Consider the following 18,711-nt stretch of genomic DNA (forward strand, 5'->3'; position numbering starts at 1 on the left):
CAGTTCTACCCTTACAGGTCACAATCCCTAAAAGCCCCTAGTCACTCAGGGGTACCTGTTCAAGTCACATCCACACTACTTCTCTTCCCACTCCCAGTTATCGCCTGTCCTCTTTCATTCTTCAAGTCATCTGGTTTCAGTAAGAACAAGGAGAGAAAGAATTGAGGAAGGCCGGGGACCTTCTGTTTGTTTTAATATACTGGCATCTCACCATTGCACTCACTCATACTTAGGGTGGGTTACAGAAGTAACAGTATCCAAATTCTAGGGGCTTCCTCTCTCATTGGAAATCTTGGTTGCCAACTGAGTGGCATGGTTGTTTGTAACAGCTGAACTATAAAACAAAGAAGTATTTGTGTAAATACAAAAGAGATTTAAGATGATAAAAATAACTGGAAGTGATGTTGTATACATGGGCTGTGGCTTCTAAGACCTACCATTTAGTTATAAATGTGTATAAAATATCCTTAAAATACAGCTTTCTAGTATAAAAGTGCAGATGGTCATCTAATTTATGTATTTAATTACAGCATGGAAAATCATCCCTACTCATGTGTGCTCCTAACAGCAACAGAAGTCAACGCCAACAGCAAAGAGGAATGGATCAGTATGTTCTTTGAAATGAATGTTTTGACTTACAAAATATGTAAAAAGAAGCAATGTCATTTTTATAAAGTTCTTTAAATAGATCAGGAATCAAAAAACAGTGTTTTCTGACACCAACATACGCTAGAATTTACTAACTTATGAATGGATTCAGTACTTGAAGTTCTTCTGCATGTTCATTATTAGATATGCAGAATTATTTCCTAAAGAAACAATCTGGCAATAGTGAAAAAGAACAAATTCATGGGACTTATACTATCTGATTTTAAGATTTACTATGACACTGCATAATGAAGACAATGGGGTACTGGCATGAGGATAGAAACATACAATGAAACACAACAGAGTTCAGAAACAACTGCACCCATATTGTCCATAGCAACAGCATAAATCAGTAAGGAAAGTCTCCTTCACAAAGGATATTTGTAGGGAAAATACTGCCTCTCGATTCTTACCTCAGACCACACAGAAAACTAAGTCAAGATGACTTATTGATTTAAAAGTAAGGCTAAAGCTGTGGATCAGCTAGAAGAAAATACAAGAGGATGCCATTGTGCCCTGAGGGGAAAGAGTGATCTCTTAGGCAGAAATCAAAAAGGACCAACCACATTGAAAAAAACAGATGAATAAGACTTCATCAAAACTTAAAATTTCTGCTCTTCGAAAGGTACCATTAAAGGCTGGGGATATAGCTTAGTTGGTAGAGTGCTTGCCTTGCAAGCACAAGGCCCTCAGTTAAAATCCCCAGCACCACAAAAAAAAAAAAAAAAAAAAAAAAAAAAAAAAAAAAACACAAGGCAGCATTAAGGGCTAGGCTTGTGGCTCAGTGATAGAGAGGACATGCCTAGAACGTGTGAGGTACGGGCTTGATCTTCAGCACCACATAAAAATAAATAAATAAAGTTATTGTGTCCATCTATAACTAAAAATATTTAAAAAGGCACCATTAATAAAATGAAAAGGCAAGTCATAGAGAAAATATTTGCAATCCTTATACCTGACAAAAGACTTAAATCATTATCTATACACACATCTATATATACAATCAGAATATATAATACATAAATATGTATTTAACACACATATGTATTTGTGTGTATGTGTGTATATATACATATATATGTGTGTAGATACACACACACACACACACACACACACACACACATATATATCCTATAAGTAAATAATCAAAAAATAGCACCCAATAAAATACAGGCAAGAGTCTCAGAGACACTTACAAAAGAGCACATACAAATGGCCAATAAACTCTTTAAAGATAGTTATCATGGGGCTAGGGATATGGCTCACTTGGTAAAGTGCTTGCCTCACATGCACAAGGCCCTGGGTTCAATCCCCAGCACCACAAAAAAAAAAAAAAAAAAAAAAAAAGATAGTTATCATTAAGTATCATGGAAATGCAAATAAAAATCACTAAGAGATACCACTTATATACTCACCAGAATAGCTAAAATTAAACAGATAAGACCAAATGTTGGAAAGAATGTGGAGAACCTGAGACTGTTACAAATTTCTAATGAGAGTATAAAATGGTATAACTGTAATAAGAAAATGTTTAGCAGTTCCTTAAAATTTAATTATATACCTTTAATTATATACCATGCCCCATAATTTAGCACTATGACTCCAAGGTATTTATCCAAAAGAAATGAAAACATTAAGTCCAACTGAGAGACTGGGGTGTAGCTCAGTAGTAGAGCATTTGCCTAACATGTGAGGCCCTGGGTTCCATCCTCACACCACAAATTTAAAAATAATTAGATACATATATATATATGTGTGTGTGGATATATATAAACACACATATACATATATATATATATATATATGAATGCTCATTGCAGCTTTATTCAAATAGTAAAAATCTAGACACAATCAAAACATTCACCAACAGGCAAATGGATAAGCAAACTATGGTATATTCAAACAATGGAATACTACTCAGCAATAATAAGGAACATAATAGTGATAACACACACCATGATGAATCTTCAAACCACACTCAACAAGTAGACATCAGGAATACACACTGTAAGATTAAATTCATTTGACTTTTGAGAATAGATGAAACTGATTCAATATATGCAGATGGATATCAGAAGAATGGATACCATAGCAAAGGGAAGATAGAATGGGTAAAGACATGAGGGAACTTTCTAGGGCTGTGGCAATGATCTATAGTTTGGAGCTTAAATATCCCTGAAATGCCTGTATGTTTAAAGGTGGTGGAGTCTTTAGCATGCATGAGGCCATGAATTCAAGCCCCAGGACAACCAAAAAAAATATTTTTAGTGGGAACTCTCCAGGTCACTGAAGACACGCCCTTGAAGGAGACAATGGGACCCCTCTCCTCTTCTTTCACTTCCTGGTCATGAGGCAAGTTGTTTTGCCCCTCCACAAACTCCCACCATGACATGTTGCCTCATCCAAAGCAAAGAGGCCAACTAAACACAGACTGGAGCTTCTAAAACTGCATGCCAAAATAAAACTTTTCTCTATGTAAGTTGGTTGCTTCATGCAATTGTTAAACTAATGGAAAGCTGAATAACACAGCAATGTATCTGTATATTTTATTAAAAATATCATCACTTTTGAAACTATTTCCAGGGAGCTATACAAAAGAAAGAATTGACATTCAAAGATTCATATACAAGGATATTCGTTATAATAGCAAAGAAATTGGAAATAACCATGCTCTACAAAAGGGAACAGTAACATTCATGCAGCCACTAGATATGTTTTCAAGGAATATTTAACAGGGGGAGGGGTGAGCTCATGATAGACTACACACAACTGCAGTCAGACACTGGCACATAGAGGATCAGTGTATCTTGTCTCATTTTCAAGGTGCATGACGTGAAGATGGACCGCCCAGTTGCAATGTTTGGGTCTTACAGGATCCTGACTCTAAAAGATAAGCTGGGAAAAAATCATGAGATAATCACAGAAATGTAAACACGGGCATATGAGTACATTAAGAAATTATTGAGATCCTTTACGGCAGGCGAGTGCGTCGCTAGCCAGTCGTCCTGAAGCTGAGGCCCGGAGGAGACCAGGACACTGTGAAGGGAAGCAATGCCTTTCTTTGATGTGCAAAAAAGACTGGGCATTAACCTAGATCGCCACCTGACAATCCAAAGTGCTGAACAGCCCTACAAGATTCCTTCTCGATGCCACGCTTTTGAAAAAGAATGGATAGAGTGTGCACATGGAATTGGTAATATCCGAGCACAGAAAGAGTGCAAAATAGAATATGATGATTTCGTAGAATGTTTGCTTCGACTGAAAACGTACTGGAGATTGAGCCTAGGGAGTGCTCTCTCTATTCCTCCTGCTAAGCACAGCTAAAACCCTGGACACTGTCTATAAAACAAGCATAGGAAGATTCTGAACAAGAAGAAATCAGACCACCCTTCTCCTCCCCTCTAGGGAGATATCAGAAGAGGCCTAGCTATTCAATTGTCAGCAATAACTGGGTCATCTCTCCCTACCATGTCAGAGGAGGCCGCACAGGAAACAATATGGAGGTCCTCTCCACCACCCACCCTCACTGGCATGGTATCAGTGAAGGCCTGACAGGGAAGCTGACTCCCATCCTGCCCAGCAGTAACAGGAGTCCCTTCAGGATTAGGCATCTGTGGAGGACAAATGGAGAACTTGGACTTCTGCATCCTCCCAGTAGTAAAGAGACAGCACCCGACTTTCCCTACAGAGCAATGTTAGAGGAAGCCTGCTGAAACAGATACAAATGAAATCCAGGATCTTGTAATATGCAACATGTCCAGTTCTCAATCCAAAATCATTTCAAAAATCTAACTCAAATAAGAAAAGACAACCTAGAGACACCAAAACCCAAATGACACATACACTGGACAGATCTTCCAGACAAAAATTGAACAAAGAAACCATAGATCTCAATAACACAATCAATAATTTAGACTTAACGGACATTTATAGAATATACCATCCAACCAAGAGCGAATACACTTTCTTCTCAGCAACACATGGATCCTTCTCTAAAATAGACCATATATTATGCCACAAAGCTAACGTTAGCAAATACAAAAAGATAGAGACACTACCATGTATTCTATCAGATCATAATGGATTGAAGTTAGAAATAAATGAAAGAGTAAAACACAGAAACTATTCCAACATCTGGAGATTAAGCAATATGCTATTATATGATGAATGGATAACAGAAGATATTAGGAAGGAAATTAAAAAATTCTTAGAGGTAAATGAGAACAAAGAAACATCATATCAAAATCTCTGGGACACTATGAAAGCAGTACTTAGAGGGAAATTTATTTCATGGAGCGCATTTAATAAAAGAAGTAAAACTCAACAAATAAACGACCTAACACTTCAGCTCAAAGCCCTAGAAAAAGAAGAACAGAACAGCACCAAAAGCAGTAGAAGACAGGAAATAGTTAAACTCAGAGCTGAAATCAATGAAATTGAAACAAAAGAAACAATACAAAAAATTGCCAAAATAAATAGTTGGTTCTTCGAAAAAATAAACAAAATTGATAAACCTTTAGCCACACTAACAAAGAGAAGACGAGAGAAAACCCAAATCACTAAAATTCGGAATGAACAAGGAAATATCACAACAGACACGATTGAAATACAAAACATAATTAGAAGCTATTTTGAAAATCTATACTCCAACAAAATAGAAAATTTCGAAGACATCAACAGGTTTCTAGAGACATATGAATTGCCTAAACTGAACGAGGAGGACATACACAATTTAAATAGACCAATTTCAAGTACTGAAATAGAAGAAGTCATCAAAAGCCTACCAACAAAGAAAAGTCCGGGACCAGATGGGTTCTCAGCCGAGTTCTACAAAACCTTTAAAGAAGAGCTCATTCCAATACTTCTCAAAGTATTCCATAAAATAGAAGAGGAGAAAACCCTCCCAAACTCATTCTATGAAGCCAATATCACACTGATACCTAAACCAGACAGAGAAACATCAAGGAAAGAAAATTTCCTTAAATTTTCCAATATCCTTAATGAACATCGATGCAAAAATTCTCAACAAAATTTTAGCAAATCGCATACAAAAACATATTAAAAAGATAGTGCACCATGATCAAGTGGGTTTCATCCCAGGGATGCAAGGTTGGTTCAACATCAGGAAATCAATAAACATAATTCACCATATTAATAGACTTAAAGTCAAGAATCACATGATTATTTCAATAGATGCAGAAAAAGCATTTGATAAAATACAGCACCCCTTCATGCTTAAAACACTAGAAAAAATAGGGATAGTGGGAACATTCCTTAACATTGTAAAGGCCATTTATGCAAAGCCCATGGCTAATATCATTCTAAATGGTGAAAAACTGAAAGCATTCCCCCTAAAAACTGGAACAAGGCAGGGATGCCCTCTTTCACCACTTCTATTTAACATTGTTCTTGAGACTCTAGCCAAAGCAATTAGACAAACCAAAGAAATTAAAGGGATACAAATTGGAAAAGAAGAACTCAAACTATCCCTGTTCGCTGATGACATGATTATATATTTAGAGGAACCTGGAAATTCCACCAGAAAACTCTTAGAACTCATAAGTGAATTTAGTAAAGTAGCAGGTTACAAGATCAATGCTCATAAATCCAATGCATTTTTATACATAAGTGATGAATCTTCAGAAAGAGAAATTAGGAAAACTACCCCATTCACAATAGCCTTGAAAAAAATAAAATACTTGGGAATCAATCTCACAAAAGAGGTGAAAGACCTCTACAATGAGAACTATACAACACTAAAGAAAGAAATTAAAGAACACCTTAGAAGATGGAAAGATCTTCCATGTTCTTGGATAGGAAGAATTAATATTGTCAAAATGGCCATACTACCTAAAGTGCTATACAAATTCAATGCAATTCCAATTAAAATCCCAATTATGTACCTTACAGAAATAGAGCAAGCAATTATGAAATTCATCTGGAAGAATAAGAAACCCAGAATAGCTAAAGCAATCCTTAGCAGGAAGAGTGAAATGGGGTATTGCAATACCAGATCTTCAACTCTACTACAAAGCAATAGTAACAAAAACAGCATGGTATTGGTACCAAAATAGAAAGGTAGATCAATGGTACAGAATAGAGGACACGGACACAAACCCAAATAAATACAATTTTCTCATACTAGACAAAGGGGCCAAAAATATGCAATGGAGAAAAGATAGCCGCTTCAACAAATGGTGCTGGGAGAATTGGAAATCCATATGCAACAGAATGAAACTAAACCCATATCTCTCACCATGCACGAAACTAAACTCAAAATGGATTAAGGACCTCGGAATCAGACCAGAGACCCTGCAGATTATAGAAGAAAAAGTAGGTCCAAATCTTCACCTTGTTGGTCTAGGATCAGACTTCCTTAACAGGACTCCCATAGCACAAGAAATAAAAGCTAGAATCAACCACTGGGATAGATTCAAACTAAAAAGCTTTCTCTCAGCAAAGGAAACTATCAGCAATGTGAAGAAAGAGCCTACAGAGTGGGAGAATATCTTTGCCAATCATACTTCAGATAGAGCACTAATCTCCAGAATCTATAAAGAACTCAAAAAACTCTACTCCAAGAATTCAAATAATCCAGTTGACAAATGGGCCAAGGAAATGAATAGACACTTCACAGAAGAAGATCTACAAGCAATCAACAAACATATGGAAAAATGTTCAACACCTCTAGTAATAAGAGAAATGCAAATCAAAACCACCCTAAGATTCCATCTCACCTCAATTAGAATGGCGATTATCAAGAATACAAGCAACAACAGGTGTTGGCGAGGATGTGGGGAGAAAGGTGCACTCATATATTGCTGGTGGGGCTGCAAATTAGTGCAGCCACTCTGGAAAGCAGTGTGGAGATTCCTTAGAAAACTTGGAATGGACCATCCATTTGACCCAGCTATCCCACTCCTTGGCCTATACCCAAAGGACTCAAAATCAGCATACTACAGAGATACAGCCACATCAATGTTCATAGCTGCTCAATTCACAATAGCCAGACTGTGGAACCAACCTAGATGCCCTTCAATTGATGAGTGGATAAAGAAACTGTGGTATATATATACAATGGAATATTACTCAGCCATAAAGAATGATAAAATTTTGGCATTTGCAGGCAAATGGATGAAATTGGAGAATATCATGCTAAGTGAGATAAGCCAATCTCAAAAAGCCAAAGGACGAATGATATCGCTAATAAGTGGAGGATGACACATAAAGGGGGGGAGGGAAGGGTTAATGTTAGGGTTAGAGTTAGGGTTAGGGAGGGGGGCAAGTATGGAGGAAGAAAGTACTGTATAGAGGGTAAAGAGGGGTGGGAGGGGTGGGGGGAAGGGAAAAAATAACAGAATGAATCAAACAACATTACTCTATGTAAATTTATGATTACACAAATGGTATGCCTTTACGCCATGTACAAACAGAGAAGCAACATGTATCCCATTTGTTTACAATAAAATAAAAAAAAAGAAATTATTGATAATTCTTAGGTACACTAAAGGCATTGTGATTATGTTAAACAAAGACAAGATACACACTGAAATATGTCAATGAAATGGGATTCATTATTTTTTTAAATCCATGGGTTCAGTGAGAGAATTCTTGCCTAGCATGAGCAAAGCCCTGGGTTCAATCCTCAGCACCAAAACAAGAAAAAATTATTTGGGGATGGGGTGAGGGTGGCAGTGGGGTACAGACAAGATTGGTCAAGTTCAAGTAGGTGGCAGGCACATGGGATCCATTAAACTTTTCTTTCTAGTTTGTAAATATTTGAGATTTTCCATAATGAAAAAATTTTCCTTAATGAAAAGATTATAGTTCAGTAGTTGAGCACAAGCTTAGCATGCATGAGGCCATGAATTCAAGCCCTAGGACAACCAAAAAAAATTTTTTTAATGATTTTTAAGGAATATAAAGGATATATATATTTCATAAATGTCAGATGGGTGGTGTTTATTTTATATCTCTGTACCCAGCATGTGTTATATATATTTTGTACACAAGATTGTTTCACTGAAATTCATTTTTGAAATAAAGTATTTTGGATGTGATCAGAAACAAATGCAACTTGATTGAAAGACCTGCTATATAGGGGCTGGGGTCTGGCTTAGTGGTAGAACTCTTGCTTAACACGTGTGAGGCACTGAGTTCAATTCTCCACTATATAAAAATAAAATAAAGATATCATGTCCATCTACAACTAAAAAATATTAAGAAAAAGAAAGACCTGCTATCTTCAGGTGGGGGTGATGAATACTCTCCACTTTCTTACTCATAGTTTTCTGTGCTTTCCAGATTTTAAATAATGACCATGTTGTCCACGATGAAGAAGAAATGCTTTTCCAGGCTGGGGTTGCAGCTCAGTGGTAGAGCACTTGCCCAGCACATGTGAGGTATTGGGTTTGATCCTGAGCACCATATAAAAATAAACAGATAAAATAAAGGTATTGTGTCCATCTACAACTGAAAAAAAAAAAAGAAAAAAAGAAATACTTTTCAAAACCATGACTATGCCCAGGAGCTGGCAATTTGTGAAATACTCTGCTGAGTAATTATACAGCACCAAAGGGTTCTGGTGAGGCAAAACAAGCCAGGTGAACCTTTGTCCCTTTGAGGGCTGAGCCTCCTCAGACTGATCTAGGGAACGTCTAAAAGTAGCCAGCTTACATTCACAGGTTACTGGCTTGGAAGTATCAGGGAGAATGGTACTGAGAATTCCCCTTCTGAAAAGTGATATTTTCTAGCCCCTAATGGTTAAAACAGAAAAAGAATTGATTAATAATTAAGGGCTGAAAATGTTACTTACATTATATGCATAATGTACTATGAATACTTTTGGGGAGTTACTAGGGATGGAACCCAGGGTGTAGTGGAAAAGGCAGAAAGTGAGAGGAGAAAAGGAAGGAAAGAGAAAAAAATGAAAGAGAGAGAGGTAAGGAAGGAAGAGAGGGAGGGAGAAAAAGAAAGGGAAGGAAAGAAGAAAGGAAGGGAGGAAGAGGGATAATCCCAAATTAGGTTCAAATCCTGTCACCACCAGAGCCTGTGATCCGGCATATGTGATCATTCCAGCCCTCAACTAACTCTTCTGTATCACACCTACTGCAATGTGTGTTTTTATACTTCTATGTCTATTAGACACCTGAGCTTGCCCCAAGTAAGCCAAAAGAATGTGGCAAAAGATGGGTGCAGGGGCACACACCTGTAATCCCAGTGGCTTTGGAGGATGAGGCAAGAGGATCACAAGTCCAAAACCAGCCTCAGCAACTTAGTGAGGCCCTAAGCAACTTTGCAAGACCCTGTCTCTAAATAAAATATAAAAAGAGATGGGGATTTGACTCAGTGGTTAAGCACCCCTGGGTTCAATCCCTGGTTTAAAACAAACAAAGAAAAAAAGATTGTTGCAGAAATGGTATTACAAGGATCCATGCAGCTTCCATTGTGGTCCTTGGGAAGCTTAGTCAAGGGGAAGCTCTCTACTATGTCAGGGGTCCGACTGCCCTGAGACCACCTTGCCATAAGGAAGACGAAGGCAGCTGGGTGCAAAGAGGCAGTGTAGAGAAAGGGAGGCAGAAGGGAGTGAGGGGAGAGGGGATTGACAAGGCCCCGTCTGTTTCCACTCTCCAAGACCTGTGAGTGAAAAAGTCATCCTAAATGGTCAGTTCAGATGCTGAGAAGAGTCCAGCCCCAGTCACCACAGACTGTATCCACCTGAAAGTCCCCAAGCAAGAGCTGGCAGCTAAGCCAGTTAACCCCAGCACCATGACAGATGCATGAGGGTGGGACGCCCAGGTCTTTGCCAGGCAGAAGCCCTCCTTATCCTCTCCTATGGAAAGAGTACCAAGTAAGCCAGGTGCAGGCTGTGGAGGCACTCAAGCCCTCCTGACACTCACCCAATTCTCACTGTATTCTTTATCCATGATCTTTTCTTAAGGTTAGATAAAGACGAGATAGGGTTACAAATGTTCAGATCTGGTAGTAATTCTGGATTCTTTTACCCAGTAGAAGCTACAGGTAAATGAGGTCAGCTCTGAGTAACCTGAAGACAACTCTGAAATCCCTTCATTACAAATGAGGTTTGGTTTCACCCCCTTATGCAACGATTACTCAGGGTTAGTTAGCCACTATTAACAAATGTTTACCACAAGCCTCCCAGTGGACAGGATGTGTGCACTACTTTAGAACTCAGATCCAGGAGGAATGCAAACAAGTGGACAAACCAACATCCCACAGGCTCAGGAGACAGGAGGGGGCTGAGGACTGGTGCCAAGGAAACACACAGAGAAAAACAGCCCCATCTGTCAGGGCCTGGAAAGGTCACAGCAGCAGCAGAAACTAACCGCTGTCTGTCTCTACTCTTGCGGGGCAGGGTTCTGCAGGTTCTAGTGTGAACCTATACCGAGAGCAGGGGATTAACAGAAAAGGCAGCAGGAAAGCATGTGTCCATCCCAGAGCCAGGGACTCCCTCCGTCACCTCTGAAAGTGGGGAAGCCTTGGGGACTAGAAAGTGGGCACTTGGATCCCAGCAGCTCCTCATGACACAACTCATCTTACAAGTGTCTCCACCGTGTAACCGCATTTTAGCACTGCTCCTCTTAGGGATGAGACCAAGGAATCTGAAGAGGATCGTTCTTATTTTGGTAAAATACATGTAAAAGTTGCCATCTTAACCATTTTTATGTGTATGGTCCAGTGGTGTTAAGAGCATTCCTACTGTTGGACAACCACCACCACCACTCCTCACTAGAACTTTGTCATCCTGAGAAACAGAAACAGTACCCTTTTAACACCGACTCCTTTCCCACCTTCCCCAGCCCCAGGGAGCCCCCCTTCTACGTTCTGCTGTATGAATTTAGTACTCTGGGTACCTCATATAAGCAAAATCATGCGGTATTTTTCTATTTGTGACTGGTTGACTTAACTGGGATAATGTTCCTGAGGTTCATCCAGGTTGCAACATGTGTCAGAATTTCCCTCTTATTATTTCTGAATAATACTCCCTTGTATGTAGAGATTACATTTGGCTTATCTATCGCTATAATCTGGATGTTGAATGTTCCCCTGAGGTCCAAGTGCTAAAGGTTCCATCCCCAGCCTATAGTGCCATTAGGAAACAGTAGGCTCTTTAAGAGGTGGGGCCCAGTGGGAGATCTTAAGTCATTGGGGGTGTGCTCCAAAGGGAACTATTGCGACCCTGGTCCCTTCCACTGTCCCTCTTTCACCTCCTGGCTGCTATAAGGTGAGCAGTTTCCTTTGCAACATACTCCTTCCATGATGTTCAAACATGACCTGAAACCTCTAAAACTGCAAGCCAAAATAAACCTTTTCTTTTCTTTCTTTCTTTATTTTTCTAACTTCAGGTATTGCTACAATAGTGGAAAGAAGACTTACACACCATCAATCAGTTGATGAAAACTTGAAGGGCCATCTTTTGGATACTGTGATAATGCTGCTACAAACAGAGCAAATATCTAGAGTCTCTGCTTTTGTTTTCTTTGGGTAATCCAAGAAGTAAAACTGCTGGATCAAATGGTAATTCTATATTGAATTTTTTTGGGGGAACAAACATGCTGTTTTCCATACCAGTTACATCATTTCACATTCCCACCAGCAATACACAAGAGTTCCCATTCCTCCATATCTGAGCCAACACTTGTGTTATGTCTTTTTACCAACAGCCATCTTAAAGGATGTGAGGTGGTATCTCATCAAGGTTTTGATGAAAAGGATGTTTTTCAAAGATCAGCTGGTTCATCCTGCTCTACAGCATTCTATTGAATTAATTTTCTAATTATTAAAAGCCTCTAGCAAGTACCTGAGCACACACCTTTCCTGAGGCTATCTCCAGGAAGCCTGTTCCAAGACAGCCATTGACCCTTGACCACCAACTCTCTTGCAAGCCTGACAACCAGCCCATTCTCCCAGCAACCAGCCTCTGCTGGCTATCACTGTGAAAGTTATTAAAGCCAAGATGGTTGTTCTTGTCATACCCAGACAGAACTGGAGCCAGGAAGGGAGGGTTCATGCCTGCCTGTATGAGATAAGTGCCAGCTCAGGAACTTTCTCAAGTCCCACCACAGACTCTCTCTAGTTCTGTACATACCCATACACCTCATGCACTTCTTGCAGATTTCTGCGATGAAATTTATCTTTAACATTCTGTAAGACAACAACAATTCAGACAAGATGCTCTGGACATAGCACTTGCCAACAAGGGCACTTCCACTAAATGAGCTATTGCCAATTCCTGCTTCACGTTTCCAAGACCAATGAATTTTGCATCCACATACTATATGTAAAAATTTCCCCTTGCCCCAACCTCTTTGAATAAACTCAGTTCACTATAGCAGGTGTATTCCCATTGCAATGCACTAATGTTTCTAAATAAATACTGTTGATCTTTGAGTTATTCTTTGAGAATCTTTGTTATTTAGGTTGGGTTATGTTTGGATGTTAAATGTCTCCCAAAAGCTTATGTGTTAAAGGATTGGTCACCAGCCTTTGGTGCTATTAGAAGGCAATGGAATTGTTTAATAAGTGGGGCCCAGTGGAAGGAAGTTAGGTCATGGTGAGTTTTTTGCTCTTGAAGGGAATACTGGGACCCTGGGTTCATCTTCTCTGTTTGCTTCCTAGCCACCACGAGTGAACAGACCTCCTCTGCCACACACTTGTACTGTTAGGATATACTGTGCTACCACAGGCCCAAAGCAACCAGGCCAACAACCAGGAACTACAGCCTCTGAAACTGTGAGCCCAAATAAAATTTTTCCTTTAAGCTCTTAATCTCAGGTATTTTCACAACAACAGAAAGCTAACACAGATTGATAGTACAAGTGCCTTCCTGTCTAGTAGTTACTAGATTCTCTTAGGGAAGCCCTGCTTCCATGGGTCTCCAACATTGGACATCCTGTACAGCTGGCATTCCATAGCCTCAGATTCTATACCCACAGAGTCAAACAACTGCAGATGAAAAATGTTCTTTAAAAATTATTCTTTAAAAAATATTCTTGGGGCTGGAGTTGTGGCTCAGAGGTAGAGCACTTGCCTGGCACATGCGAGGCCCTAGGTTTGATACTCAGTACCACATATAAATAAATAAATAAATAAAAAGATCCATCGATAACTAAAAAAATATTTTAGAAGGCGGGGGGGGGGGGAGGGGTGCCTGGGGACTTAGCTCAGTATGCCTAGCACGCCCAACACCTTGAGTTCAATCCCCAGAACTGCCAAACACAAATAAAAATTTGTACTGAACACATACAAACCTTTCCCCTTTATCATTATTCTCTTAAATAATACAGTGTAACAACTATTTACTTAGCATTTACATTGTAGTAGGTATTGTAAGTCATCTACCATGAGTTAAAGTATGCAGAAGGATTCTGTAGATTACATGCAACACTGCACCATAATAAAATGAGAGGTTTGGGCATCTGCAGATTTTGGTATCCGTGGGCATCCTAGAACCAAAGCTGGGAATACACTGAAAGACAAATAAATATACTGCATGACCTGAACCCACCTTCCCCTTGACCAGCTCCAGCTTGCTGACATGTTATTCAAAGGCACAGCAAGGAAGCCAGACAGTCCCATCCTAAGCCTGTATCGCAGAGCATACTCCCTCGTCTCTCCAAGTTGCATCTGGTTGATTCATTGGGAAGGTCCTTTAAAAGTAAGATTGAAAGCCAGTCACAAAGGAAGTCAAGTCCCAAACCTTCCAACAGATGGACTGCAACCAGAATTTGGCTCCCTTGAAGCTGACACTATCTGGAAATGCTGCCAACAGGCCATTCATTTAAGGTTTAAACTTTCAGTGAGACATAGCTTTTTACAGTGTAAGAACGATAGGTCAGGTCTCCCTTCACCTAAAAACTTGACTCTCCAGTTCCTATCTCCTTTTTCCTAGCTCCTTCTCTATTTCAGTTCTTTCACAGTGGTCAAGTCTGCTGCTTGTTAGCAGATACAGAAAAGGGCTTTATGAGGAATGGATTTTGAAACTGCTGTATCCTCATTATCTATAATAGTATCTGGCACATAATAAGAGCTTTGTAACTATCTGTTACAAATCAAAGTAGGCTTACTGAAACAAGACTACATGTCTGTCTTTTACCACCATGAGTAACTCAGTTAACTAGAATCAGAAGTAGTTGGTGGTAATTAGAGATATAGGAAATAAATCTCATATTTTCACTTTTATTAATTTAAGGTATAAAGAGATAAATAACAGCACACATTATGTTTATGTTTTTGAGGATGGTGTTGGGGATCAAACTCAGGGCTTCCAGTATGGAAAGCCTGATCTCTACCATTGGATCACCACCCCACAACTCCCATGTTTTTTGTTGTTATTTGGTTGTTTGGTTGATTAGTTTTTTGAGGTGTAGGGGATCAAATCCAGGGCCCTGTGCAAGCTCTTGACAACTATATCCCAAGTTCCTATCACAATTCTTTTTTTAAAGGTTTGTGTTTATTTCCTTATTTACCCTTAAGCACATAAACTGAGGTGAGTTAACACATTTAGGCATAGAAATAATTGGTTTATTTATTTTTACTAAAGCTTGCATACAGATTTCCTTTGTTTTCTCCTAATGTCTTACATTTGGTGGCATTTGTCCTGAGGTTTTTCCTGGTTATGACAGTTTCTCAGATTTCATGACCTTGATCAGAGGACCAGTAAGGTATTTTGTAAGACATTATTCAGTTCTGTGTGGTTTGTGTCATTTTTTTTCCTCAGGGTTACCCTGGGATCATAAGATCTGGAAGGATGTCACACAGGTGAAATACTCTTCTTGCACCATCCTTTCAAGGACACATGTGCTCTTTATTTTTGTCATAGCAAGCACCTTACCTGACACCTGTCAAACTGACAGGCACTCCTTGAAGAAAGTTTAGTTGCCAGATGCGTAAGTGTGCTTTAGAAATGGACACATCTGCATCCTTGGCACTCATACTTGGTTTTAGTTTTTATATGGAGACTGCAATACTTTCATTTGGAAGTTAACTTCTTTAAACTAATATCCATGACTTAATATTTTCACTTGAGATTATCAGGTCATTTATTTCCTTCCTAAGGCAATTCTGGTTCACCATCCAGAGCAAAGTTTCACCTGTGTTCTGGAATCTAAACAATTAAATGAGTTTACTTTCTCTCAAAACCCATGACCTGGCAACCAAGTCCTTTTCCAAAGAACTCTTCATTCTAGTCTCATTAGATTACTAACAACCACAAGACTTTCTCACTCCATCTAGAAACAATGTTCATTTCCTATTTCAAAGCATGCTACCTCCAGGTGTGCAGTAAACTGTCCCAGGATTCTCTCAATTCAGAGTAACCACTGGTAAGGAAGCACTCAACTCCACCTTTTTTTGCTTTCCTCATCAGTAAAGCTGGTATTTGGTGGCCTATCTGCCCAGGAAATAGTTGGTGGGCGCACTTTTGGGTTTGTTTTCAAGTCTGCTTTATGTTTTTTTCACACTGAAGACCCGAAGTATTCAGTTGGTTCAAGACTAAACCAGAGATGCCTCAATCAAGGACTCCAGAGAAGAAGCCACTGGAAAGAATAGACTGTGCTTGACTCTGAAAACAGAAGCATCTCTGGCCCGCCTAAACAGCCTGCTGGCCCATGGCACTCCTCTTACTTCTGCACTGGTGTCGCCACTGCAGGGAGCAGAAAATCTTCAGGTCTTGCTCTCCCAGGCACAATCCAGGCCGTGGGCCATGGTAAAGGCAGGCCCTGGTCTCCAACCAGGGGATCCTATAAGATCTCCCTGATAGCGGCTGGATGCGGGTCACCGGGAAGCCTGGGCTCCAGCCAGGGCATGGTCAGTGGGCAGATGGGGTTAGATGGGTCTGAACAAGAAGAGAAGTCAGCCTGAGAACCCCCATAAAAGTGAACAAGGCCTCTCCGGCCGCTAGAAAGGGAAAGAAACGGCGACGAAGCTCTGGATGCACCTGTGATTCCCGGGCAGTTTAGGGAGCTGCAGGAGGACCAAGACACCGTGGGGGAAGAGACGCTTCCCAGGTGCCATCCCTACAGCAGAGCCGCGCCCATGCCCGCGCTTTGGGTGAACTGGAGTCTCCTGCACTCGGAGGCTCGCCTCCTGTTCAGGTCCAGGAACTAGGCTGAGCCAACATCCCAACGCCCCAAACCTGCGAGACCGCCCTCTCCGCCCCGCCGAGTTCCCCGCCCCCCTCCAACCCATAGCACAGCCCATGGCCCTCCCTACCTCGCCGTTTGGCGCGCACGATGCCCTTTTTCTGCAGCACGAACGTGGACCCGTTCACCAGGCTCGACACGACGGCCACGCCCAGGCCGAGCGACACAGCGGCCGGGCTCGGGCTGCGCGCCCCCTCCCCGGCCGCCGCCGCCGCCGCTGCCGCCGCTGCAGTCCCCATTCCGCCCGCGCCCGCCCTCCGCGCCTGCGCCTGCGCGCCGCGCCCAACGGGGCCGGGTTGCGGGGGTTGGGGGGGTACCGGGATCCGCGGAGCTGGGGGGCGGGGATGACGAGGAACCGCGGAGTTAGGCAGGGGCGGGGCCGGAGGTCCTCGGGCTCGGGCGGGACACCGGCACCTGTGAGAGGATGGAGTGGGGCAGGCCCAGAGCTAATTAAATCGAAGGTGGATCTGGGGTGCTGTGGGCAGAGGGTTGGGCAAAGGGTGGGATGGGGAACCCTAGGCACCCCCGGGTGGGGACTGAGGGTTTAGGCTGCACGGAGGTTAAGGTGAGGGGGTGGGGCCCGGAGTTCCGCGAGCCTCGGGCGGGAGCGGGGAGAGAGGTGGACGGGTATGCTAGCAGTGAGGAGGGGGTTAAGAGACCCGGGTGTAGGTGGGCGGATGGGGAGGTGGGGTTCCCAAGTTTGGCCAATAAAAATACAGGACGTTCAGGTAAGTTTGCATCTCAGATAAACAGCAATTAATTTGTTAAAGTATGTTTCATGCAGTGTCTAGAACCGGAAGAGCGGCAGCAGAACGCAGCCCTCGCTGGTATCACTGCCCGCAGAGCCTCCAATCAGAGACACGCAGGACTCTAGAACCAGGACAAGTCACCGCATATGGGATCGCCCCCGCCCCAATGTGGTGAATTCTTTATTCTATGAAGTCGCTCTCTCCACTCTGGAGTAGTGAGCTTGTGATCATACTGTTTAATTTTCTACATTTAAAAATTTTAAAGTACATCAAAATTATAGAAAACCTAGAAAATAGGAAAAATTATTTTTAAATTGCTCAATCCCACAACTCTCACCTAATTATTATTTTAGGTGCCTTCCCACATGCGTACATACTTTTACATGGTACAATACCCCAAATTTCCCTTCTATTTAATATCAAAATTCATGTTGCTACATAGTTATGATTATTTTAATGATGGCATAATTTCCATAAGTGAATTAACCTGTCTAATCAGATATTGTTGGTTGGTAGGATTTTTTCCTATTGTAAATACCATAATGAGCATCTTCTTATATTTAAAAATTCCAGGTTAGAATCTAAACCTTTTTGCAACTGTACCGAATTGTTTTGTGAAGCAATATAAAATCATACTGTTTATGAAAACTTTTATACTGAATGAATCTATCCATTAATTGTTGTTGTTGTTTTAAATGTTTTATTTGGAGACAGAGTCTTGCTAAGTTGCCCAGGATGGTCTCAAACTTTCAATTCTCCTGCTTCAGCCACCAAGAGTCACTGGAATTACAGGTATGTACCACTGTGCCCAGTACATTGCTTCTTTTTTTAAACTGTGATGATATATAAGTAAAACCAAATTTGCCATTTTAACCATTTTCAAATGTGCAGTTCAGTGGCATTAGTTGAATCTCACATTGTTCTGTAACCATCACCACAGATTTGGAAAATTTTTTCATCACCCCAATCACAAACTATGTAGACATTAAGGATTCACTCCCAGGTCTCCTTCACCCCAGCCCAAGGTAACTGTCTTATCTTCTATCTCTACGAATTTGCCTGTTCTTGGTATTTCCTGTAAGCAGTCATAGGATAATTGTCCTCTGTGACAGGCTTATTTCAATTAGCATGGTATTTTTAAATTAATTCAT

The 18,711-nt window shown here is 40.8% G+C and overlaps 2 protein-coding genes across 2 annotated transcripts in view; one reads left to right on the forward strand and one right to left on the reverse strand.

Moving 5' to 3' along the window:
* The window catches only part of NIPA1 (NIPA magnesium transporter 1), a 44,090-nt gene extending 26,981 nt beyond the window's left edge, over nt 1-17,109 (reverse strand). Inside the window, exon 1 of the mRNA XM_079128451.1 lies at nt 16,882-17,109. Within this exon, the coding sequence (XP_078984577.1) occupies nt 16,882-17,050 (169 nt within the window). The 5' untranslated portion in view covers nt 17,051-17,109. The remainder of the gene's footprint in view (nt 1-16,881) is intronic.
* On the forward strand, nt 3,621-3,972 carry LOC306653706 (NADH dehydrogenase [ubiquinone] iron-sulfur protein 5-like; the record flags this gene model as incomplete). Its single annotated transcript, XM_079126688.1, has 1 exon — nt 3,621-3,972. The coding sequence occupies exon 1, from the start codon at nt 3,700-3,702 to the stop codon at nt 3,970-3,972; it is 273 nt and encodes a 90-aa protein (XP_078982814.1). The 5' UTR covers nt 3,621-3,699.
* Nucleotides 17,110-18,711: the final 1,602 nt, after the last annotated feature.

This window comes from Sciurus vulgaris (assembly GCF_902686455.1).
Source record: "Sciurus vulgaris genome assembly, chromosome: 2".
NCBI classification, from domain to species: Eukaryota; Metazoa; Chordata; class Mammalia; order Rodentia; family Sciuridae; genus Sciurus; species Sciurus vulgaris.